This window comes from Anser brachyrhynchus (assembly GCF_964034855.1).
Source record: "Anser brachyrhynchus genome assembly, chromosome: 3".
NCBI lineage: Eukaryota > Metazoa > Chordata > Aves > Anseriformes > Anatidae > Anser > Anser brachyrhynchus.
The window spans coordinates 29,454,341-29,480,599 of record NC_137696.1 but is presented as its reverse complement, the minus strand read 5'-3'; the positions used below and the strand labels follow the sequence as shown (position 1 = coordinate 29,480,599).

The 26,259-nt window shown below is 38.8% G+C and overlaps 1 protein-coding gene across 4 annotated transcripts in view; it reads left to right on the top strand.

Moving 5' to 3' along the window:
* The first annotated feature begins 587 nt into the window (after positions 1-587).
* SYT14 (synaptotagmin 14) overlaps positions 588-26,259 on the top strand; it is an 88,494-nt gene continuing 62,822 nt past the window's right edge. For 2 of the 4 annotated variants that reach the window (XM_080586342.1, XM_080586339.1), the window contains exons 1-2: positions 588-743; positions 12,958-13,005. In XM_080586342.1, coding sequence (XP_080442468.1) covers positions 731-743; positions 12,958-13,005 — 61 coding nt within the window. In that variant the 5' untranslated portion in view covers positions 588-730. Of the gene's footprint in view, positions 744-831; positions 1,500-12,957; positions 13,006-13,071; positions 25,967-26,259 lie in introns of those variants that run through there. The other 2 variants (XM_080586340.1, XM_080586341.1) reach the window with 2 other exon arrangements.

Here is a 26,259-nt window from a genome sequence, read left to right as displayed (position 1 = left end):
ATGGCTATACTTGGCAAAAGTAGGGTGTTTTTATTTTTTATTTTTTTCAGCGCTTTTACTGTGATGTGCAACTCTTCAGCTGCACAGACGAGCTCTGCACACCTGACTGAGGAGTTAGGGAGGTGCTTGTGGAACCACAGTCTGACTGAAACTAACGCTTCGATGGTTTTGCTGTCTGGTTCGACCAATAGCTCTGGAAAAATAATAATAATAATGATAAAAAACAAAACAGCAGCATAAAAATATGCAAAGTGGTGCGACCTTCATCATTTTCTCCCCAAACTTGGGGGCAACAACGTTTCAAAACCCCGCCTATCCTAACGGGCTGGAAAACAAACAAAACAAAGGCAAAAAAAGCCTTATTTATCGTGAGAGGGAACCAACCTCACCCCCCGTCTAACTGCAGTTGTGAGGGGCAATGGCCGCAGCCCCTCACGCAGAGGCGGCTGGGCGGGGCTTCGCCTCACGGACGGGCGCGGGGCGGGGCGGTTGGGCTCCGGGGGGGGGGGGGGGTGCGCGCGCCGCGCCGGTTAAACGGCCGCCGCTCGGGCACGCGCACGGCCGTTGGGCGGTGGCGGCGGGAGCGGGGCGGAGCCACGAGCCCCCGGCCCGGCCCGGCCCGGCCCCGCCCCGCGCTCCCGCCCGGCAGCGCCGCGGCCGGCAGCGCCTCCGCTGCCTGCCCCCCGCCCTCCCGGCACGGCACGGCACGGCACGGCCCACCGCCGGGATCATGGCGATTGACGGTAAGTAGGCCAATAACGCGCTCCCCTCCTCCTCCCCCTCCGCCGCCGCCTCCTCCTCCTCCGTTCCCCTCCCCCGGGCACGGCTCCCCCCCGGCGCGGGGGCGCGCGGGAGGGCGAGGGGCGCCCCCTTCATCCCCTCCTCCTCCTCCTGCAGAGGATGCCCCGGGTAAAAAAAGAATAAAAAACAAAACAAAACAACAAAAAAAAAACCGGGATGAACGGGCCCTCCTCTGCACCGACCGCTTCCCGGCCCCGGGGCTGGCGGGGCTCCAGGGAGGCTCCCCGCTCAGACAGCAGCAGAAAAAAGGAGAGGGGTGCTGCCAGCACTTGTTGGTTCGCCTGGGGATGGAGGCTGCGCCCCGACGCCTCCCCTCTCCGTTCTGAGAGTAATTTTTGTGGGGAATTCCTTTAAAAAAAAATAAAACATAAATCCCCGAACTTTAATGGCAGGGAAATAAGGCTGTAAGGTATGCTGCTCCCCTGGCTGCAGCGCTCGCTTCCGAAAGCGGTTGTCGTAACTTCCAGGGTAGGAAAACAGCGAGGGGAAAAACCACACAAACAGCTCTTGATTGTTTTCATGTGGGATGCTCCTGTGCTGTCGGTTTCCTTGGATCAGTAATTCAGGCCTCCGTAAGGAGAAGTTGCAGGCAAAGCCGCGGGCTCACCCTGCCTTGGAAGCTGAGCTGGCCAGCCTCGAGTTGGCCGGGTCCTCTTAAAGCCCACATCATAGTAACGGGAAGACGGCAATTTTTTCAGGTGGGTCTGGACTTTTTATGCAATTCGAGCTCAGAAAAACAATTGTCGGTCCTTCAAAATCTGTCCCTATTCCCATTTTAGGCTGCATTATGCCAGAAAGCTGTGAGAATTTGTAATATAAAAAAAAAAAAAAAAGGAAAATATTCACCAAAAAAATAAAATCCGTGTTTGATATTTTCAGATGATTTAGGGCATCACTCCTTAAAAGTTAAAGCAAACGATCATGAATGAGTTAAGCAAATTAGCCTGTGAAAAGAATGCAACACCTCTCTCATCAAGGCCAGATGTAGAAATAGCCTGTCTTGTACGAATGTGAAATTGTCATCGGGGGACTTAGTCTCTGGAAGTCTTTGAAGGCCAGGCTGGATGGGGCTTTGGGCAGCCTGATCTGCTGGGTGGTGTGGTGTCCCTGCCCATGGCAGGCGGCTGGAATTGAGTGGTCTTTAAGGTCCCTTCCAGCCCAAACCATTCTGTGAATCTAGAATTTGCTCTGTAGTTTACTATTAAAGGGGAGGCAGGGTAAAAATATCCAATCATGAAACTGACCTACTAGGTTTTTCACTTAGTTCTCTGCCTGAAGACAGAAAGCAAAATGCATTTTTCTGGTGTAGTCTGTAGCAGGAATGTGGCATCCTCTTTGTTCACAACCAAATAGCTGATTCCTGTAGATTTGTTAGTAGGTGTCACAATTTTTATTCCTCATCTTGGTGAGCTCCTCCTCCTCCTGTCTGTGTTGCAGTATCCTGCTTTGAACAACATGATTTCCTGGTCAGCAGTGTTTAAAAGTATGGATTTTGTTTGGGTGAATACTGACTCTTGAAGACAGGATGAATCCCCAGGACTTATAGCCCAAAGGGGCAAAACACAGATTTGCTTTTGTCCAAGCAAATTTGTAAATGTTTGTAATTAAGTTAACAGAAAAAAAATACTTTGGTTTAAAAGACTTATAAGTTGCACAGATTTTTGAGGGGTGGTAAAGTCATATGCAATAAGCAAGGCTAATAACTTTTGACTGAAGAATAAATGTAAAATAGTTCAAAACTCCCTTGAAGCAGGTTATATATAGTTATATGTGCAAAGTGCAGAAAATTAAAATAGGATTTGTTAGCTGCAAGAAATTTAGTCTATTGACTGCTTTTAAAAATCTATAAGTGCTGTTTCTAGCGTCACTCTGTCAGCTTACAAGTTTACATCAGTTCTACTGTTAACACGCATTTTTTGTTTAAGAAACAAACAAAAAAAGCTTTTTGTATAAAGTGGTATAGAGAACCAAGGAGCCAGTGGCCATGGGCAGTGATCATTGCTGTTTTGGTCAGTGCCAACACTTAGTTACTTTTTTTGCGTCGTGGTTACTGCTGGACCTTTTATAAAAAAAACAAACGATATTCTTCATGTGACCAAGTTCAAAGCCCTAATTTAGTGATTGCAGGAGCAGTTAAACCTTTCTCTTTAAAAGTTAATGTCATCTTAAAAGATGTTTTTATTTGTTTGTTAGGTGTTTTGTTTTATACAGGCATCAGGTATATAGTTTGCATAGTGCGGGCAATCAGATTTGCTAGGAAACAACAGCAGGGAACCTACTGGGAAAAAGTTTTGTCTTAAATAGGATTAAATAATTTTATCTGCAGTTCTTATTTCTGTCATATTTCTCTTCCTAAGCAAAATGAGTGTTAGTATTTAGTAGCAGCTCTATTTTGAGATGCAAGGTTATTAATTGTGTAATGTTTCCACATAATGTAGAAGAATGCTAAATTCATTCAGTACAGAGAATACTGGGATGGGGAGGATGGCAGATACGGAGGACAGTCAGGCAAAACTGAGGAGCGCGGTAAGACCAGCACGGTGGGCAGCCTGGGATTTGGATCTTCCCGATGGTGGCTGCCTCGGCATGGGGTCTGGTGGCCATTTGCCGGGGATGGGAAGAGCGAGAGTGGAGGAGCCGTTTCTGAGAGTCCTTCAGCATCACCATGGTAATGTTCCTCATGGCAGCGTTAATTTGGTTTCTGTATGCTGCTTTTGCTCTTCTGAGCAGTCGCAAGACTTAGGCACCTGCCTTACGAGTTGGGATTTGAGGTCTGGGTGAGGAGCTAGCAATGGAAATCATATTGCAGGGAGGAGGGAAGAGAAAGGTAAAGGTCACAGTGGGAGGCTTTATAACCTGAGGCAGACCTGCGTATCCTCGTGGATCTGCTTGTGCCAGGTTTGTGGGCTGCACTTGAACGTGCTGTAATGTGGTGCAGGCTATACAAAGCTGTGCATTTCTCAAGGAAGGGAGTGTGTTCAGAGGTGAGCTGTTCCAGACCGAGTTACCTTGCATTGTGAGGAGTTCAGTGCTAAGAATTCAGAAGCAGTGTTAAAGAGAGTAGTGAGTTGTACAGATAAAATGAATGTAGCGGAGAAGAAGGAGTTATAGCATAGTGCTGTCATTTACTAAATTATTGATTGAGTAGTGAGACTAATGAACCTGGCTTCCCATATTTTCCCCTTCTGATCTCACCAGTGTAACCGTTTCCCGTTACAGTTTCCTCTTACACTCCTGTTGTACTCTGAGGTCCTCTTCATGTGTGTAGGCTTTTTTGAGTGCTTTTCTTTTTGTCCCTGGGTCTCCAGAGCGTCTCTGGCGTGTACTCAGATCTCTGATGTTTCTGACAAGCTCGTTTCTCCCTTCCAATCCTTGTCTGCCAGCTGTTTGTTTGGCAGCAGGCAGGTGCAGCTGTTTGCATGGATTTATTGGCTGGCTGGACGTCCCTGGGTTTGGTGAGATTGGTGGCTGTCTTGGGTTTGGCTGCTGATGTTCATGAAGCTTTGAATCCTAAAAGTATTAAGTTCTGACAACTTTGTGTCAATTTTAATGTAAATTACCCCCTGAATTCATTGGCAGTAGATTAAGTTACATAACCTTCACTTCATTGGGAAACAAAGCCAAAATTGCTAAATGAACCTACTTTTTATTTCTGGAAATAAGAAGAGAGGGGAGTTAGAACACTGCTTCATATGGGTTATGTGAAAACCATTCCTAGGAGCAAACTTCATAATCCGGAGGAGAAACCAAGGAACAAGCTACATACAGTGCCTAGGTGGGAGTATCGTATGTGTGGCCTGCGGGATGAATCTGGCCTAGGGAGCAGTTTTACCTTGACTCCAGGTTACCCCGGATATTCTGTGCTGTCGGGCAGGAGGTGACACGGAGGTCCAGTTGGTGCTGACCTGAATAAGCTGTGGTGCTTCTGGATCCGCGCTGCTGCAGCCAGGGTGCCTGTTGAGGAGCAGCCACAGTTTTGAATAAAGCCTAAACATAAGAAACCCTATTTTGTACCTAGGCCCACTTTCAACACATTTGTTAAATGTGGGGTGGATCAAGTGTCAGGGTATTGGATTTGATCAGCCACACAGAATCTGTTTAATACTATTTTATGCTCGTTCACTGTCTGTAGTGGAAAGTATTCAGTGGGTGTTATCTTGTATTATTTTTTGTTGTTGTTGTCATTGTAAGTATGATTCCCTGCTTTACTTGCTGATGAGAGTAAAGCCTTGCCGTGTGCAAAAGTAACAATTTGCTGGATGGATTTGCGTTACATCATCATCACTGGAGTGTTAGGGTGCTACTGAAATAAAAAAGCCATTAGTTCTCTGCCTCCTTTATGGTAATAGAGTGGGGTGCCTTTTAAAAACATCTAACCTCTGATGCTCTACAGACATCTATTTGACAAGCTCCCCGTGGGCTGAGTTGAAGTTATCATACTTCATATAAGAAGAGGTGATCTGTTCAGAGCGAAATTCTGGAATCTGGTTCATTTTTGAACGCTTAGCACTATTGCAAATGGGAACTCTTGGCATTCAGGATGGGCACACAAGAAAGCAAACACCCAGTGGCTACCTGATTAAAAATGGTGGCTTATATTGCCCATCAAAATGCAGGAGATTTATGAATAAAAGGAAAGTCTAGCTGTTTTCTGGAAAACTTTCAACTGCTGTGACTGTTGGGTCATATTTTCTCTTCACCTTATTCATAGGCTGACCCTGTAGGCTTCTTCCAGCTTCTGCACGGACTGATGTGAGGGACCCACAGTTGACAGTCCTGGCTTTTTTCTAAATATTGTCAAGTCTCACAATGAAAAAGGCAAAGGTCTTATATGCCAAGCTAAATGTACACCTGGGGATTGCAGTGGGGATTTCAAGTCAGCTTTTAATCCTTGCACTTTCTAATCTTTGAGTATTTAACTCTTGGAGGTGGGAGAGCTTTCTGTGTAAAACCATCTCTGGAGTGAGATGGAGAAACTTTGGCATGGTTTGGAAAGTTATTTGTAAGACAGCAAATGAAAGTTGAATCTGTTGTCAAATATACCTCATGCTGCAGAGGAACATAATCTTCAATGTGAAAAATGATAGGTTCAGTGTGATTGACACATTTTACACGTATTTTTGTTTTGTAGTCTAAAGTGAGCATTCTTCCTACTATCTGGGATCTTTCAAAATACAAGTTCTTGGTGTAATTTCTTTTTGTATCATAACCTTACTGCTTTATCTGAAATACGAGAGCTGTTTACGTGTACTATTTCCATGAATTATTTCTTCTCGCAATTTCTTTGATTAAAATATTTAAAACATATACTTCTAAAATAAATTATACACAAGTCCATAGATCATTCATCATAAAAAAAAATCCTGTTTCTTGGCTTACTTTCTGTTGTGAAATTTTGCTCTCGAGTGTTGATTCAGTGGTATTAGCTAAAAACTGTAGGAATTAGTCAAGAGTTGTACTGATTTTTTTATCTCTTTGTTACTATCAATTTTTGTTGTTGACATCTTCTTTCTTAGTTCCAGAGCATTTGATAGAGTATACACCCCCAGTCAATATGCACTACTATCTTCTTGTCATTTGCAGTGAGATAACCATTCTTACTGTAGCTGCTGGTTCTCTTTCTACTCATATTTAAAGAAAAATACTGCACAGGTCTTAGGTCAGGTTCAAACCATTTATACTGTTTCTGTTGCTACTGATACATACTGTACCTCTTCATTTCCATTAATAAGACTTATTTGAAGAAGTACTTGACTGAAAACAAGGTAAAATTGTATTTCAGTTGTCAGAAGAGTGAGGAAAGATAAGTGTCTTGTGATTCTGGGTAGAAAGGAAACTGAGATGATATTTTCATGGTGGGGGAAGATGGTCCCTGAGAACCTCTCAATTTTTGATATAATCTGTTTATACAATCTGTCTAACCTCCTTTTTTCTTGGCTTCTAAAACTCAGTGGAGATGCTTCCATTTATTTAATTGTGGATAGGATTGGACCCAACATTTGTTTGAGAAACAGAAATGGCTATGCTATTCTTGGTTAATTGTCACTGATTGCTAATTCATTAGTCAGTGGCATCAGTGCTGTTGAATATAAATATAATTAAAAATGAAGTATTCTGCGTGTCAGAAAAGTTCTAATGTTTGTCACTACTTTTATGGTCAGATAACAAACAAAATATTCTTAAATTAATTCAGGACAGATTAGATGATTTTATAGGCTAAGGAATTATTAGATAGTTATATGGTGCAAGCATATTAAATGGCGCAAGCAGAGGAGATGGTCTTTACAGTGAAAGTTGGAAATCAATCTTATGTTTTTATAACCCTAATTTACTCTTGAAAACTGTTTGCCTTGAACACATCTGCTGCTAATTTAATCAGATACTTATTTCTCTTATTAGTGGGTTAGACAGTGAATAACTCTTCTTTATTTACCTGCTTATGTACACCATCTGTTGAGTCTTTTTTCCAGAGTCCAAGAGTCTATTAAATAACTCCTCCTATGAAAACCACTGTGTATTTTTATGGACTTTTCTCCCCCTTTCTTTGTGTCTTCTGTAGTTCTGTTTTATTCTTTGGGATGGAAGGACAGAGAGGAGTCCCAACCACACAAAATGTGCAGGATACATAATAAGAACATAAAGTAGCATTTTTTTTTTAACTTGCTGTCTGTTTACTAATAAATTCTAACGTTGTTTGCTTTTTGACCACTAGTGAGCATTCAACTGTAAACATTTCAGTTTTTACATATGCAATATTGTTTACAGACTAAAACTGTAACAAGTTTATTGCAGGAATACAAAGTTAATTTTACACCAAGTGTGAGGATGCGCTCATAAGTGTATGTAACCTTTTAGGAAAAAATACCATACTGATACCGGCTATAGAGTTGCTGTTCTGTGGAAGTGTTTCCAGCGTTGTTTTTCTTTTAGTTAGCTGTCCTTCCTTCTAAAATCAGATTCTTTCTTAAGATCAGTTCACAATCTGAGACAATTTTTCAAGGAGTAGATTTGTTGGTATGCATAAGCCAGAACACTCTCCTTATAGTTGTATTTTAGAATAAATTTGGTATATGTTATGAGACAGCATAATTCTTCTAAGAATGGATTTCCTAAGTATCTTGCATTTCATACCCAAAGCACTGGTATTTTCCATGTGCACCAGGCAAGTTAGCCCATCACACAACTGATTAGACTTTTTTTGCTTGTCCCATTCTCCATTTGTGTGGCGCAGCAAGACGGGCTCTTGTGGGTCGTACTGCTGCCACTTGCTCTTTTCAAGCCACATAGCGCCTTTGGTGTTGGCATTCTGCACTGAGACTTTGCGGGTTAGTCAAGGGAAAAGAGAGCTAATGCTGAATACAACATCAAGTGCGTGTTTGTTGAATGTAGTCCAAACTTATCAAAATGCAAATTAAAATACAAAACTCAGTAGGAAAGTAATGTATCACATAAAAAGTGTGCCCCCGAAGTTACACCTGCTGACAAAGACTTCAGTGGTACAGTGTAATGTTGTGTTGCAAGTAGTAATGTGTGGATTTGCTGCTAAACTGAAGAAGTATGTGTTGTATACACAGTGCCCTAAGCGGTACCATGGTCTCAATTCTGGAACCAAGACTTGGATGTGTTCGTCAGAGGGATGGAGCGCACCCTCACTGAGCTGTGGGTGACAGCAGGGAGGGGAGCAGTTCATATGCAGGAGGGCAGGGCTGACGGGAACCGTGTGAACTTCGACAAGAACAAATGTCAAGTCCCAGTCCAGGGGTGGCAAGCCCATGCTGCACTGCAGGCTTGGGACAGGCTGGCAGGAGCACAAGTCCTGTGAGGAGCGGCTGAGGGAACCGGGGTTGTTTGGTCTGGAGAAGAGGAGGCTCAGGGGAGACCCCATTGCTCTCTGCAACTGCCTGAAAGGAAGCTGTGGGGAGCTGGGGGTCGGCCTCTTCTCACAGGTAACTAGTGACAGGACTAGAGGGAATGGCCTCAAGTTGCTCCAGGGGAGGTTCAGGTTGGAAATGAGGAGACATTTCTTCTCAGAAAGAGCAGTCAGGCATTGGGACGGGTTGCCCAGAAAGGTGGTGCAGTCACTGTCCCTGGGGGTGTTCAAGGAAAGGTTGGACGTGGTGCTTAGGGACATGGTTTAGTGGGTGATATTGGTGGTAGGGGGATGGTTGGACCAGATGACCTTGGAAGGCTTTTCCAACCTTAATGATTCTAGGATTCTGCACAAAAGAGCCCCGAGGTCCTGGTGGTCAGCAAGTTGGAAGTGGATCAGCCGCATGCCTCAGCAGCAGTGTGGGCTGTTAACCCGGTGTGAGACAGATCGGCACACGAGGGATTCCAGAAGAGAGCTGCGAAGCTGGTGGCGGGCTGTAGTACTTGGCATATCAGGAGGGGCTTGGGAAAGGGAGGTGGATTCTTTGAGTGCACAGTGAATGCACGTGAGGTAGCAGGCGTGGGCTAAAATGGGAAATCCTGACTGGGTATAAGGAAGACATGTTCACAATGGCACCACTGTGAACCAGCTGTCAGAATTTCTGTCCTTGCAGATCTTGGTTGGTTGAGGCCCTGAGAAACCTCCTTCGAGGACGATCGTGCTCTGGAGTCTCTCAGGGAGCCACAGGTTGCTCCCAGTTTTCTAGCTGATTACTTTCAGCACCTGGTAATGGAGTTTCAACTCGAGTCCAAACATAGCAGACCTTTGAAACTAGTACAATTCAAAATTCAGAAGGAAATGAAATGTTACAATATAATCAATACAAAACTGAGGTGTAGTTTTTTTCTTTGGTGAACATCTTTACGTGTTTTTGGTGCAATAAATTATGATAGTCATCCTCACAGATAGAGGCTCGGGGTACAAAATCTTCATTTTAAATTGAGAATTTAAATTGAGAAAATTAAACTTTGTCAAATGTTTCAGCAGCTGCCTTTTGTTGTAAGTAAAGTCTCTGTCTGTTCAGTTTGTGCTACATGTTTGAATGATGTAGATCTTAGGGCCACTAGATGGTCAGTCTAACTCAAGAAAACTAAAGTGTTTGAATGTATAATTATAAAATTAATTCATCTTTCATTATTTCTCATTTTGCCTCCATTATCTGAAAAGATATGAAAAGCTTCATTCCCAGTTTTTCTCATATCCTCAGTTTTTATTCTACAGCATTTTGGGTACAGTATTACTTCATCTTATATGCAAAACCACTTAAAACTTTAAACTGTTAAATAGAAAAGATGTTCACAGTCATGATGAAGTAGAATTAATAATAATTTGTATCTAAATCAGACTATTAACTATAAAAGCATGGTGACCCACCACTATATTAAACTTAATTACTTTAACATTTGAAGACTGTAAAATTTAAGAGGGTCATACCAGTGGGATTTGTGGGCTAACAGACACAAAGCCAGCCTTTTCAGCCTGCAGGAGTGCTGGGTTAACAGTTGACACCTTGCTGTCATGTAGAATGTTTTCATATTTACACTTTAGTTTATTTCAATGACAAGGTTATTCAAAGCTGAGAGCCTTCTCGGGAGTTGGAAAGACAGGAAAACTTGTGTTCATTTGTTAAACTGTGAGTAAAAGCAAGGTGTGAAAAATGTATTAGTTCCACGATTTTGAAGAGCACTAGGGAAAACAAAATCTGCCTGAGTCACGTGAGGATAATATTTTGTGTTTAATAAATTCGTTAAATATCAAAGATGCTTTCTTCAACTTTGCTTTCAGAACACGTAGTTCATGATGTATTTTTATTCAACAGTCAGTTTCCATTCAAAAGTGGTTTTGAAAGAGTAAAAGATTAGTCGCCCATTAAATAAGACATATAATTTGGGAGCTTCCAGGACAAAAAAAAGACAAAATTTAAGTCCTGAACGAATGCGTGTTAAGTTTTGTACATTTGCTGTATAGTGTTGTAGTGGATTAAAAAACAGTAGAAGGCTTAATGTAAAGGCTTTATTTAGTAGAACATTACAATGTCTTAAATAGCTTTTTCAATCATTTACACGTATTCTTGAAAACAGAAGGTACCAATGCAAAATGCACAACTAACATTAATTTATAATGAGATTTCATGCTTGTTGAAGTCACTGAGTGCAAAGTAAAGTCTAATGCTGCTCACTGGTCTTCTCACAGTCATTTCTATGTGAATCTTTATTTTTAACTGCCTAGCACTTGTGGAATAAAAAAATGTTTTTTTTTTTTTCAGTAACTTTTTTTTCACTTCTGAATTTAAGTCTATCGGGAGGAGAAAATCTAGAGACAAGTGTTACAGTCGCTCTGAATTTCTCTTTTGTAGCCTGAGGATGACTGCACTGACTTGAAAGAAGACTGTAATCTTCTCCCCAAATCTGATTTTTTTTAATGCATTTCTGTCATAAAAACAGTTTCTTTTAAACCAATTTTTTCTTACTCAGAAAAGATGTTGAAAGCAAAACGTAAGAATGATACTGGTCAGTTCCTAGAAGAGCACTCTTTGCTATCTAGAAGAGCACTCTTACGTTGCTGTGTTCTGTAATGATGGTGGCTGTAAAGAAGTTCTGGGATAATCAGGGTCATTGATTTTTGATTTCCCATTCAAGAGTATCTTTGAGGCTTGTATTTCAGATTGCTGAGTATTAAAAACAATAGTTGCATTGTATGCTCAAAATGAGGATGCTTTCTGACTTCATATCTCACAGACATTTAATTTTGTTGTAGAAGTTGTTTTATTCCACTTATTTGGTCCTTTTTATCCTTCTTTCTCTAATATATGCATTTCCTACCATTATTTATTTAGAATGTAAGTTTCACTACAAATATATGCATCTTCTTAAAACAATAATAACAGCAGCTGGCGATGTTATCAGTTATGAGTTTTAAATATCAGCTGATATTGTATCATAACATCCTTTATTATATGACATAGTTCCTTTATTATGGAATGAAGAAGAGTAGTAAGTGATGTATGACAGATTTCCATGTGTTTTTTTTGAGATGGAAAGAATTTTATTATCTGGAGTTTGTTTTAGAGTGTTGTGAAGTGTTTGGAATCCTATAGAGATTGACATATATGGATTGTGGTTTTTTGGAACAGTTTTGTATTTTCATGAAGTTTAAGAGCACCATGTATGGTGATCTGTGTGATCAGAGCCCTTCAGTTCTGTGTTCTGTTCAGATAAACATGGACCTTTGTCAGTGGCAAAAGGCTTAGTGGGCATTAGGGTTCAGTTAAGGCAGGCCACAGTTTGGTGTTGCTAAAGGTTTGACCGTGGGGAATATCATTCCAAAATGTTTTACTTAATAGAGAACAAGATGATGAATACTGTAAATTCATTCAATATAAAGTCATGATAATAAAAATCAACTCTTCCAACAGTTTCTCAATACCATTAAAAGAATCTCTTCAATGGCTTGTAACTGCCTGTTCCTCTGGCTGCGGCGCTCAGTAGTAGGTCCCTACAGATCCCCCAGTGTCACACTTTCCTATTTCAATTCAGTTGACTGCTTGTATTCTTCTTCCATTGTGGTTCTTTCAGTGTCCTTACTGGGTATGTTATCCGTTAGTCTTTTCTTCACTAGCTGTAGTTATAACATTAAAATGTTTTTCTATTGAAATTTAAAGTATAATATTTCTACCAACAACTTTGTTATTCCCTTATTTTCTCAAATTCTGTACAGCTGTTTAAAAGCTTAAGTAAAACCCCAACAAGACTCTTGAAGATAAATTCCAGATAAACCCAGCCTTTAGTTACAGGCTTTCTTTTTTTTTTTTTTTTTTTTGTCCTGCCTCAAAACATTATTTTGGTGTTCTGTTGTGTTACCAATATTTCTGACGTTTTGAGAAATCTTCTGTAGACGATAGTTCCCTCAGAACAGGAAATCAAGCTTTATATTTGGCAAATAGTTTTAGTATGGTTTCAGTTAATTTGCTTGCATTTTTTTGTCAGTATAAATTCTCTGTAAAACTCTTCAAATTGCACTGTTGCTAGCAATGTTAAGCCAAAGATACATTTATTAATTTAGCAAGTTTTCAATTTATTCAGGATATCCTTTGGAGAAAACTGTCTTTTGCATTTTTATTAAATATTATGTTTTGCAGCTTTTTCTTTCATGCTGTTTGTAAGTCTTATTAAGAAGCCAAGTACATTTTAATTGCTAATATTTTCTAATGATTTATTTCCAAATAGGTGGTGAACGAACTTGTGGTGTACATGAGTTAATCTGCATTAGAAAAGGTAAGCAATGATTTGTGAAAGTTAACTTCTTAGCTTGTGAATAGTACTGCTGAGATATCTGCTACCTAATGTTAATGTCTCACATTTTCTGGATCTTAATGTTGCACGTTTGCATTGTAAAATCTTTTGATGCTGACATTGTCACTTAAAAAAAATAAAATGAAAACTTGAAATTTGCGAAATAAAATGAATTTTCATGAAAATATAAACTTTTCTTCCAATAGTCCCTGAGTTACATGGAAGTTGTTAATGTTGTTCATCTGTGATAGGAAACCACAAAATACATAAACTTTGATCTTTGCCCTGTACTTTCAGATTTTTGTAGGTTGATTTGATTTCAAGTAGTGATTGATTGTTGTGAGGGTATTTTAAATAAGTGATATAGTGGACTGGCAATTTCTTCCTATGTGTTCTTGAGGTCCTCATGACACAGACTTCTTTGAAAACGACTCTGTCAGAAATAACGCCAGGAATGGGTAGAATATGAAACAGAACTATGCTCAAGAGAGGGCTTTCATAGGTTTAAAGCTGAGTTACAGTGGCTGAAGTTGCAGTTTGATGGTACAGCTCAGGTGATACAGTGACAAGATACAGTTCTGTCTTCTGCCCTCTCCTTTTGCCAGCCCTACACTCATTTCTTCTTCCCTTGCAGTGGTGTTGCTGAGTGTCTGTGTTCTGATTTGATGGCTAATCTTACCAAAAAAAGTATAATTTCTTCAAGGCTTAGTTCCTTGAATTGACTCACCATTAGAATCAGAGAATCATTTAGGTTGGAAAAGACCTTTAAGATCACCAAGTCCAACTGTTAACCTAGCACGGTCAAGTCTACCACAAAAGCACATCCGTAAGCACCACATCTACGCGTCTTAGGTCAGAAGAGTATTCAGTGCTTTCAAAAAGTAAAGAGTAAGAAAATGTGGCAGAAGAGGATGAGGAGGGCTGCTAGACTTGACAAGAGCTAACTGTTAGACAGGCTCCCTGGTATTGTTAAATTCCTATTACATCATTCGTGGTAGGAAGAAATTTTGTTTGGCCTGTGAATAAATCTTAGTTCCCATTGCAACAATTTAGGTTTTAATATATTTTAAAAATATATATGTACTATCTGCTAGTGTCAAAATTTAGTCTGCCAGTTGAAGTGAAAAACAGCTTTATGGCCAAAAGTTCTTTTCCAAATAACTTATTGAAAGAATAATTGAGACTTGTATGTGATTTGACAGTATTGTAATTAAAAACACTTCTCTGCTTTTTTAAAACTCTAAATCATTCCATTCTTGCTTTCTGTAACTTCTTTCTCATTTGAGGGGGAGCTTGTTCTTTCTTTCTTTCTTTCTTTTTTTTTTTTTACGCTCTTTATTGCTGTCTCTGTCTTCCCCTTGATGGATAAGTCAGTGCCCACAGTGCTCTGTATTCTTTCTGTAATAGGCCCTGGTTTTCTTTCTGAATTATGAAACTCATTGAACTAGAAAGTTCAGGAAGCCTACTGATGATGTTGCGTAGTCCATTAATCTTGCTAGCCCCTTTTTATTTCAGGGTATTGTACTGATTTTAAGAAAAAAGCGTGCATTCTTGGAGGCAGCACTTTGTTTTTGTTATTGCTGGGAAGCCCAAATGAAGAGAGGTGTATCTTTTTAAGGTTCTGTGTGATATTTGGACATTGGAGTCTAATCTGCTTTAGTGATTGATCAGATACTATAAATGAATTTTTAATGGTTGCATGGAGTGTGTTTTAGCATTAGTTATAAATTAGCCTAGGGATAAGTGTGATTAAAAGGGAAGTATCCTCTTAGTGCCATTTATACCTGTAGTTGGCTGGGTTCCTTTTTCCTTTAGATGAGTTTCCGTGTATATTCTTGTAACCTTGTGTGCTCCATATGCCCTGCCGTGTCACTGATACATTTCTGCTTGTAGTGTGTGGAACGGGTGCATTTTTGTCTGTCCTCTCTCTGCTTGACGTGCATATAAAGCAGAATGTGCTTGCTATTGTACTACACGTCTTCCAGTTGTGTAGTGCTCTGATTCCTTGCATTTAATATATTGATTACTTTATCTAAGACTTCACAACATCTGATGCGTTTTGGTGCATTCAAAATGTGTTTTTTTTTTTTTTTTTTTTTTAGTCTGACCAATGGCCAGGCTCCTAAGGATTGCTTTGTGCCTGGTGTCCAGGCTTGCTTGTTTGCCAGGATCTGGGTGCGTGATCTGGATCCGTATTTACCTGCTCAGAATATGAAGTCCTTTCCAATCTGAGAATTCCTGGCCACCAGGAATCTGGAACTGGTCCCATCAGGACCTCCCAGCCCTGTCCCTAATGCCCCTGGATACTCATTTCAACCTTACATAGGAGCAAGCTGAAAAGTTTTGTGGCATAGAGACCTTCCCCTTTGCCATCTCTTGACTGTGCCATGAAAACAAAGGCTTCTTTGGCTCATGAAGTCACTGTGGAAGTTCAATGGACAAATGAAGTATTCACATTAACACATGGAAAATTCCCCGTACTCTTGACTTGTTTGGTGCGAGGTGCACTGTCCCCCTCTCGCTCTTCACTGGCATCCGCGTGGCTGTGGGTACCAGAGGAATGCACTTGCACACTCCTAGCATTTATTCATTCATTTTCATCAAGGTGTTTGACAAAATGGCTCTGCTTTTGATAGTCGCTTGAAAGCCTACGATACCTTCTGCCAGATGGCAGTAGGTGACTGCCTGGTGACTGTAGCTAGAGTGCTCGTGTGGAATCTTTCAAAGAAAGTTAGTGGTAAGTAACCAGAGTAAGTAACCAGAGTTCATCAAGATATCTAGTGCACGTCTGTGCTTTGTTTGTCCATCTTTCTCATAGTCCTTCCAAATATGTTGTCTCTGAGAAGCAGCTAATATGGTAAACAGGGATGTTCCTTCTCCCTTCTCCTGTGCTAAATAGGGAAAAGAGTAAAGCAAGCAGGCGTGTGTCTTCTATGGATAATGCAACAGAAAACTTCTGGTTTTGAGGGATGGCATATAACTAGAATTTATACAAGGGTTATAAAACTTGAAGAACGTCTGTTGGTGATCAATTTTTCTTGCTGGTTAGCAAACAAATTAATTCGTAAATTATCTTTCTTGTCTGCTCACTCATTTTTGCTAAGGAAGTAAGAACTTTGGGATCCCTGATGCCGAAATGGAGAAAAGGACCAGAAAGGTCTGCAAGGCTCTGTGTGGCCTCACCATTGAGCTCACATTATTAAATACCTGTATGAAGGCATAACTGTAAAAATAAAATGCAAAACTGAAATTTCTGCTATGGAATATATTCAGTTGTTAAAATCATATGAAATTTCATTTTTCATTTATTTATTTATATAATTGTTTTTTTTTATCATAAGTTGTGGATGCCTCCTTGCTGAAAGTGTTCAAGGCCAGGCTGGATGTGGCTATGGGCAGCCTGGTCTAGTGGGAGGTGTCCCTGCCCATGGCAGGGGGGGTGGAACGAGGAGATCTTTAAGGTCCCTTTCAACCCAAACCCTTCTGTGATTTTCTTATGTACTCCATGCTGCAGTGCCAGGACTACAAACGATGCAGAAGAGTTGAGTTTTCATTTAAAAGCATCATTAAAGTTTCTTTGAAGTTATCAATGCTTCTGCTGAATCGAATAAAACTAATTAGAGTTGTAGATTTATTTTTTAGCTTTCTAAGACTCAAAGGTGTGCCAGTACTGGTTGTAATGCTTACTGAATATCTGAGATAGTCTGAATTCATGTGAATGATATCGATACAGTACCAATACAGAACTCAGATCTGCTAACTAAAGGTGATGCCAGGTAGGGGCTGCTCCCACTTCACATAATGTTGTTGTGGCTTCACAGAAGTGCAAGGTAGACTGTGGTGGGTCTACTTCTAATCTGTACATGAAGGACTGCATATATCTGTGGTGTCTTGTTTGTACGGTTTCCTTTTGCGGATTCATACAGGTTTGTGAACCATGTCTAAAAAGTTGATTAGGGGTAAGAAGACTGATAAACTTTTTTTGCAAAACCTTAAAAACTAATTTATATATATTTAAATAAAAGCTTCTTATAATTACGTAAATATACTACACATGTCTTGAAAAATGTGCATATATTAAGGCAATTATGTAACATCTGGTGGTTGCAAAATATAGAACAAGACACTTCCCAGCTAAAGAAAATAAAGTACTTTAGGGAAATACAATCAATTACTCAAGAAATTTGGTAATACAGCATTGAAATATGTCACTTCTGTGTGTAATGTAGCATAGTGGTTGAACTGTGTATATGGTGTTGTATTTACACATTGTTGAAATCTGGAAATTGAAAATGGAAAAAGATTTTTCCTTGTATTACAGGTGAACTTCTTGCTTGCTTCTATTTTCACTTACTGCAAGTTTGGAGATGTGCTTATTTTCAAATTTATACCTGTTGTCTGACAATTCAAGTTCAAGACATGTCTAAGGAAGGAGTAGCCCTGCTTGGTTTAGTTCAGTCCCTTTGGGTTCTTAACATAGCAAAAGAGCAGGACGGGGTTTTCTGAAATGTACTTCTGCTGCTTATTCTACTCTGGTAAAGGTCTGCCTTTTTTCTGGCTGGTAACACCCACCTGTTTTTGAGAGAATCATGAGAATTATGTAAGCTGTTCCTTTGCTTATTTGCTATGGGCATAACAGAATTTAGGGGACTTGAGAACAGACCAGAAACATGCGTCTTTGGCTGTGTAGTGCACTGTAGCTAGGCTGCTAGTCTAACTTGGAGTTAGCTGTTGTTAGATGTACTAATATCTTAATTAAGGCTGTTTTTCAGGTTCTGTTTGTACAGATGAGCTGGACAGGTGATGAGTGTTTATCATATTGAACTATAACTGAAGAACTCCTATCTTTAATGCGTTCTGATATGTATAATATTCACTGTATGATATGAAAGTCTCATTAACATGATCATGCATTTTATACTTTATTTTCAGGTCTCTTTCACCTTTCATTGTTCATTTGTGTATTTTTGAAGTAATGTAAAGTGATACTTCCAACTCGGCAATGTGTTTTGTATTTAATTCATGGAAATGTAGATCGAGTATCTGACTGAGGTCTGAGTTGCTCAGATTTTTTATAACTATTTTTATAAGACCTTTTTTCTTTGCAAGATGTTCTTTCTGTTGTAGCAGTCTTACAAACAAAGGAAATTATTCAGCAAACCGTCTTTGTGACTAATAATGGAACAGAAGTGGTCTTTAATATGCAAAAGAAAGAAGTTGCAAGGAGACAATGTCTTTGGCTGATAATGTAAAATGTCACTTCTAATAATAATTTTGAAAAGATGGTATGAATTTTTGTTTTGTCAGAAGTATATTCTAAGTAGAACTATGTCCTTTTTAACTTTGTGGTCAACTATCCTCATCTATTTGCATGTATCTGAATGTTAAGTTGCCAGTTGCATTTCATTGAAGTGGTAATAAATACTTATTCATGAGCTTCCTGTTACAACTACAAACTTTTTTTTTTTTTATTTTAAAGTTAACTGCATCTGATATTCAAGTTATATTGAAGTTTTTGGTAGTTTACACTAAATAAATGCTACTGAAAAAGAAACAAAATCATTTTTCCTTCATCTTGGTCACCATCCAGTTGGTAGAGCTTCTTGTGCTAATAGTTCTTTGTCATGAGAAATATGAGACCACAGATGGTAGCAAATTTCTTTAATTTATTTAAGCTCACAGTAATGTTTTACATTACAAATAAATATATGTTGTTTCTACTCATTTTAAGGTTCAGATAGGAAAAGCGCCAAGTTAACGGCATTTTCCCTTTTTACAGATAGGAATATAACTTTTATTAAAACTTTATGCAATTCAAGCTACTTCTTTAATATACTCAGAAAATAGTAACTCATCTATTCATAGTTGTGCAGTAATTAACTTTAAATAGAGAAATACAGGTATTTTGTTTTAGTTTAGAAACACATGAAACTTTATGTATTTTGTTCTGAGAATACTAAACTTAATAGATTTGGGTGATACTTTCATTGGAAAAATAAAAGTAATCAAGCAGGATTAACAACATTAGAGTAAATACTAAATCTTACTCTCTGTTAGAAAGCTAATCTGGGTTGATACGTTTTGGACTAGCGAAAGTATAATATGAAACAAGTACTTCTCCTTCTGGTGATTTATACCCCTTCAGGAAGCAAAGTACATCTCTGTTTGCTCTCCTGTGTTTTGTAGTCCTTTGGAAAGCAGCATCTGCTGGGGTCTTGTAGTTCCAGCTGTCTCAATTCCCTTTCTTAAACACAAAGCTTGCTAAGAACTTTGCAATATCCAAACTTTGATTTCCTGGCATTTCTTCACTTAAAATGTTTGTATTGAAATTTCTACAGCACAATACTTTGCTACATATGCTAGTTAATCATGGTGCTGTTTAGCAATTCTGGCTTGTCCAGCACTTTTTTCCAATTAACCATTACAATTAATAGCAATGCGATTATAAAGGATTTTTATTACGTGGATTTTTCCCTGGTATCAGAGGGCAACTTTGTAGTAATTATGGATTTAGACAGCACAAGCCTCTAGGTCTGTGCAGGTCTCTAACGCTTTTGCACTGGGAGGATTATCTGAGTTAAATATCCATTAAATATCTATGATCACTGCTGTTCTCTCACCCACCATGTGGAGAATACAGGCATGTGACATGCTATATGATTGCAACAGATTATTGGGATTTGAAGGTAATCAAGAGTATCCCCTGATCTATGTCTATTCTAAGTAGAAATGCAGTGTTTCCTTTGCTGTTTTCTTTCAGAGATTTCTGTTGTGAGTTACTACTTACAAGTAGATGTGTTCCATATTAGAGAGAGAAGACATCGAGGGACTAGTAAATCAGCAGGGGTGGCAGGCTGAGAACACCCTCAGCTCACAAGGATTTACGAATTTAAAGATTTCTGTCAAAAGTTTAAATCTTCATTTCAGACTATGGCTTCTGTTACTCCTAAATTCTTTCTTAGTTCAGTGATTATTCAGAGCCCAAGGTCCTCCTTTTCATATAATTACATTTATCTCTAAAAGACAATTTTAGCTTGGTATTTTAAAAGAAAAGGGAAGAAATCCTGTAAATGACGATCTGCAGCAGCAGTATGAAAGTTGCTACAAGTATTCTGTGCAGTTATGTATGTGAATAGTTAACGTGCTGAACCAAGGCCTTTTTAACACTAAATTACAAAGTATGTTGAACTCTGTTTGAAGTAAATAGTCAAGTAATTTAAGTGCTCATAATAAAATTAAATAAACTAGTACTTGTAAAAAGAAAAAACAAAACAAAAAAGGGGTGATGGTGGTGTCTGGCTTTATCTCTATAGCAGTACAGATACCCTTCAGCCAGGATGAAGAGACATAACCCAAATGGTGAAAAAAACCTGCTGTTATTCCAGAGAGCTTTCAACTAGAATAAAGGCAACACTGGCATTATGGCAGGGTAGCTGTTGTCATGCAGTAATTTTTTTCATGTAAGCAAGCACATTTGTTTTTTTACTTAATGTTGTGTATGACTTTTTTTTTAATAAATTACCCTTTAAATGGCATCTTGTATCGCTTCAGATAATGTCAGTTTTCTCTTTTCCACAGTATTACTTTGAAAGGTATATAAATAGAAATTTTTGAAGGGCATTGCTATTCCAGATAGAAAGTTAAATAAGTACTTTCATCCTGATTTCATTCTGTCAGTCTTTCAAACTTCAGAAAGGTTCATGTTACTAAAAATTGTTAATAGTTTTCTTATTTAGGGAATGCTCTTTTCAGTACTGCATTGAAATTCAATTGTCATTTCCTGTTTATATTCACTTAAAACTGCATGTCTCAAGCTAATATACTGGATATAGATATTTAAAGTGTTGAAAGTGTAAACTAAATTCTTTTCAGTTGTGAACTTTGTGTATTGACATCACCTTTTTTTAAAAAAAAGTTTAGAAACGGGTTCAGTTACTTACACTTACAGAAGAGACCATATTATGTAATTATTCATAATAGGAAAAATATTTACTTGTAAACCAGCACACATGGAAGTGCAGTTCTTACTCCTGTTAAATAAACAGTCAGACGGGTATTTTACTTCAAAGTTGTCTCAGAGGCATGGGGGTTTGTGTTTGGTTGTTTTTTTTTCCCCATTATGACATGACTAGTTTGTGAGAAATAAACATGTGCTGTGTCAAGATAAATAATTTAAACATTGACAAAAGGCACTCAAGGTATAAATGTTATTTTGTGGTTCAGTAACCTGTTTTCTGAAGATATGTTAATTTCTCTTCAAGTCAGAAAGTTGGTATGAAGCGATGTGGCAATAAATAGTGTTTGAATTAAAAATATTTCTGAGCTGGACATTACAGGTTAATTTCACGTAATGTCAACGATGGATCTAATAATGAATAATGTCAAATTAGTGGATCTAATAACTATGTAATGCTTCTGCAGGACAAAATGCAAATAGCAGTGCTCCTCTATATTTAAGAGAATTAAAAAAGACTGAAATATTTTAGATCAAGTTGTATAAAAAAAAATAAAAATAAGCTTTGAAACGAAAAATGAGCTACCTTTTTCATTTCAAATGCTTTTATGCTAGGGTTGTAAAGGCAATTGAATTACTTCGGATTGTTCCCCTAGTTATTTAATTTGTGCACGGAAGAGATAGTATTGCATTTGTAAATGAATAATTAAAACATCACTGAGGTAGATGTGTGGCTTCATACTTTACTGGCTAAGTAAGCCGTAAGATGTGCAGTGAAAGCTCCAAGCATACTTGACTGGACAATACAGATATTAAATACAGTATAGGTTTGTGTATGTGGATACATATTTTAAAAAGTACTTTTTAATACATCTGAAGATTTTTGTTTGGTTATATTTATTTGAAGATGCAAATATTTTCTGAAGAGTTTAAAATCTGTTTTGGAAAAGAAAAAAATGTTTAGTAACAAGAAAGCTGTATTAGAGAAGGATGCTAATTTGATATTTAAGATGAAGGGATGGTAAGTTTCTGTGTTCTAATAATTCTAATTTTAGTGATAATAACAAGGCTAATTCACTTTTGTTAATTTAATAATTCTGTAGTGAATATAACTTTCTATGTCATTTCCATAGCCAGCAATTCAATTAGTTCTAATAACTTTGTAGTAAGTCATTTGTTCTTTTCGTGTTTCTAAAACTGTTATATTATTATAAATTTCAAACATTCCGTGTTGCTTTTCCATAGGAGCTGAGGATAATTGTGAAGTTCATTAAAATAGGACGTTTGAATTTGAAATATGACTACTGAAGTATTGCCCTTCTGCCAGTTCGTGGTTCTAGAAAAAAGCATTGGGAATCTTTGAGAGTTTTTAAAATGCTTTTCATGGTACAAATAATGCCAAAACAAATTAGAATTTATGTTAATATGTTTTGGATGAAAGTAATTCCTGTGCTGAATGTGGCACAGATGGGTTTTGTATGGAAAACAGTACATAACTTTATTTCTGTCTACAAAATATACCTGGTTAACACTTTAGCTATACAAAATTAATTGAAGCATTAATGTGATACATAAAACCTTCATTCATAGATGGGAATCTGTATGCATTTATGTGTGGAAAATTGACATACAACTTTTTTTTCTGGCTTTATAATGATATTATATTAAAGTCTTTGAACTTGATAACATATTTAATCTGTGAACAAGCATTCTAAAATTCTTTACATGGATGCAAATTTATACTAAAATATAATTTTCAAGTCCGATGTTCACACTGAATTACATAAATAATTAGTCTTGCTACAGCTAAAGTTTCATTCTTTTATAAGTTATCAGCCAATGTTTTTTATTCCAGAAAGATGTCATCAGATACTGTGTTTCCATAGAGAGAGCTGTACTAAGTCTCTTTTAACTAATTAGTATCCAGGAAGTACTGGAAAAATCACAAGTGTTTTCAAGCTACTTTTAGGTTGTAGGTTCCTAAAGTGCATATTTTGTTGGATCAAAGCAAATTTGAATGCTGAACAATATAAAAAAAAAAGTTATATGTACTACATTGCAATATGTTTAAAAAAAAAAGTTTTAAAAGATCAAATGTGAAATAATTCAATTTTTTTCTCATAAAGTATTGTACAGTTAATCTGTTTAAAGAAAACACGCAGTGTCCTCCTTTATTGTGAACTATAGAGTTGTAGAATGACTGGATTGCAACTCAGTCTCCTGCTCAAAGCAGCGTTGATGTTAAATTTGGGCAAAGTTGCTTAGGACAGCCTGCTCCCATAAAAAAAGCAATTGTCCTCAGATAAATTTGTGTGGTTTCACTTGCTTTATCTGTCTGTTCCTCCTAATTTGTCATCTTTTTCTGTGCATTCTGTCCCCATGGGACAGAATTTTTGTGCTTTTGTGCTTTTTTCCAGCACATTCTTGGTCACGGCTTAACTACTTTTCTTGAAAATTAAATATAAAGACCTTCAGTGTGAGGCAGAGTTGCCATCAACTTCAGCCATAGCAAGTGATTTTAATAAAATCATAAGCATTTCCAAACAGACTTCTGAAGAGAATATCAGGTAATCGGAGTAGCATGTGCAACCAAGAACTTGCATAAGCCAAGGCGTTTTTCTTTCTAGTTGTTCATGTTAATGAAAACAATTAACAAAATATATAATAATAATGTTATAACCTTCTTTCATCTATGGACAGAAATCCCACTTTTCTCACCTTGTTGCTCTACAAGACAGCAGGTTGTCTCATCCTGAAGGACTGATGGGGAGCTCTAACTATATAGGTCTCTGTACGTTGTCTGAAATTGAAAATTAGGCTCACCTGCTCTACCCCATTGGACTATTTTTTTAAAATTCTGTTTCTATTCAGTAGTTGTACTGCGTTTTTATATTTCTTGTTTTGTCTTGGACTTCAGTGGTTTGGAAGGTGAAGGTGAGATCTTGAAGGCTTTCAATCATTTCTAGCTTTGCCTTTGGTTCTTCATAAGACAGAGTTTCTAGCTTAACTGAGTTAATTAAAAATTGCTCATGCTTTTCCCAACTTTTCTGATATAATCTAATAAAACATGAAAAAAAATACTGAAGCTTGTCTAAATACAAGATTCTAATCTAATGAGGTTTTCTATTTTGTTTCTTTGAGTCTTTGGTTGACATTTTGGTATTTCTTCAGTAATTGTGTCAGGATGGATGGTTCAAAGCCATTGGGAAGTTCATTTTCTTCTGAAGGTTGTAGGGGGAGAGGTGAGGGTTTTAAGCACAATATTACATGATCTCTTGGTCAGAGGTAAAAGTGGAGTAAAAATTATTTGCACTGTTTCAGATAGGTCTGGATGTCCAGCTCAAGATGGAAGTGCAAATCAGAGCAGTTCCTTTTAGAAAGGTGCATTTCTTTGCTGTATAGTTTTTTTAGGAAAGAGCACCTTGATTTTACCCTGCCGGGCAGCTAAACTGCACCACAACTGCTCTCTCACTCCCAGTCCTCAAAAGAAAAGGGGGAGAAAATATGATGAAAAGGACTCAAGGTTTGAGATGAGGACTGGGAGATCACTCACCAATTATTATGAGCAAAACGGACACAAAATATATGAATGTAATTTATTGCCTATTACTAACAGAATAATGCAGGGATAAACTAAAAGCAAACTAAAAACACATTTTCCCCCATCCACCCTCTTCTACCTCCTCCCCCTAAGCAGCGCAGGGGGATGGTAGTTGTGGTCAGTCTCTAACACTTTTTCTCTGCCACTCTTTCATGGTCACTCCCTGCCCCTGCTCCAGGTGGGGTCCCTCCCACGGGATGCCGTCCTTCCCGAACTGATCCTCTGTGGCCTTCCCACAGGCAGCAGCTCTTCAAGCACTGCTCCCACACAGCTCCGTACCACGGGGTCCATCCCCCAGGAGCAAACTGCTCCAGCACGGGTCCCCCACGGGCGGCAGCTCCCCCCAGACCCCCTGCTCCTGCGTGGGCTCCTCTCCACGGGCTGCAGCTCCGGCCCGGGGCCTGCTCCTGCGGGGGCTCTCCATGGGCCGCAGCCTCCTCCAGGCCACATCCACCTGCTCCACTGGGGGCTCCTCCACGGGCTGCAGCGTGGAGATCTGCTCCGTGTGGGACCCATGGGCTGCAGGGGGACAATCTAGGCAGTATATTCCAGTGCTTAACCCCTCTTATTCTGAATTCCACCCATCATTGCCCCCATATCCAACTGGGGTTTTCCTTGCTGCTACTTCTGGCTGTTGCTTCTTGTCTTTCTGTATTGCATCTCCACAAAGCCAGAGTCTGCTGGCAACTTTTCTTTTATCCTGCTCTGTTTTATGTAGTGGGAGATGTTGCCACACAATATTACACTCCTAATGTAAAATGCCAAGGGTTTTGCAAATGGTATTAATGAATCCAATAAATCTTTATAAATCTTCTGTAAATAGAAGAACACACATTTCAAATAATAAAGCTGCCCCTAATTACTTTTTCCTCATTGGTCCCATTTCATATATCCATTCCCAGGTTCTGTATTTCTAAAACAATTTCCTGAATAATCTTGGCCTTATGTGGTATTACAGCTGTGAATACTTAGGTTGTGATGGACTTGCAAGATTCTGTTCCCACAAAAGATGCCCAAAACTCCCTTTCAGTTATCTGCTTTGTGGTGATTACATATTCTTTATTTTACACACTGAGACAAATCAGTCTACTTCAGCCTTGGTTCCGTTACCAGGTTTCAGTTAAGTATGCTTTATCTCACATAGCTTTCTTGTTTTATATGCAAGCGGTACAAATACCAGGGTAAGGAACATAGAGTCATGTGCTTTTTATTTCAGTTTTGTTGCTCACACAGAATCCTGTTTGTTAAGGAGTGGCAAGGGCCAGCTGGTCCCTAAGGAAGGAGGAGCCAGAAGCTGAGCATAGCAAGGCTGGCAGAGGCAACGTCCTCGCCAGCAAGGGCCCAGTCCCTCCCCAGCAGTGCTGTCTCTGAGTTGGCCCTGAGTCCAGGTAGCCAAACCTCCTGCCCCTTCTGGAAAGGGGAGATGCTCCGAGGCGTTCCATCAGAAGTCATCAGTCTTAGTGCATGCTGATAATCCCCCCATTTTCTGCAGAGGTCCTGTCTCATTATGGGGTCCAGTATTACAGCAGAACCTCTCACTTACAATGTCAGTCATCCCTTACTAGAACCAGATACTTTCTGTTCTTTGAAAAGATGATCGGAGGAGAAAAAACTGATGAAATTCAACACTGTTAAACATTAACTCTAATGAAGAAGCCGATGTATATTATATCTTACTTAT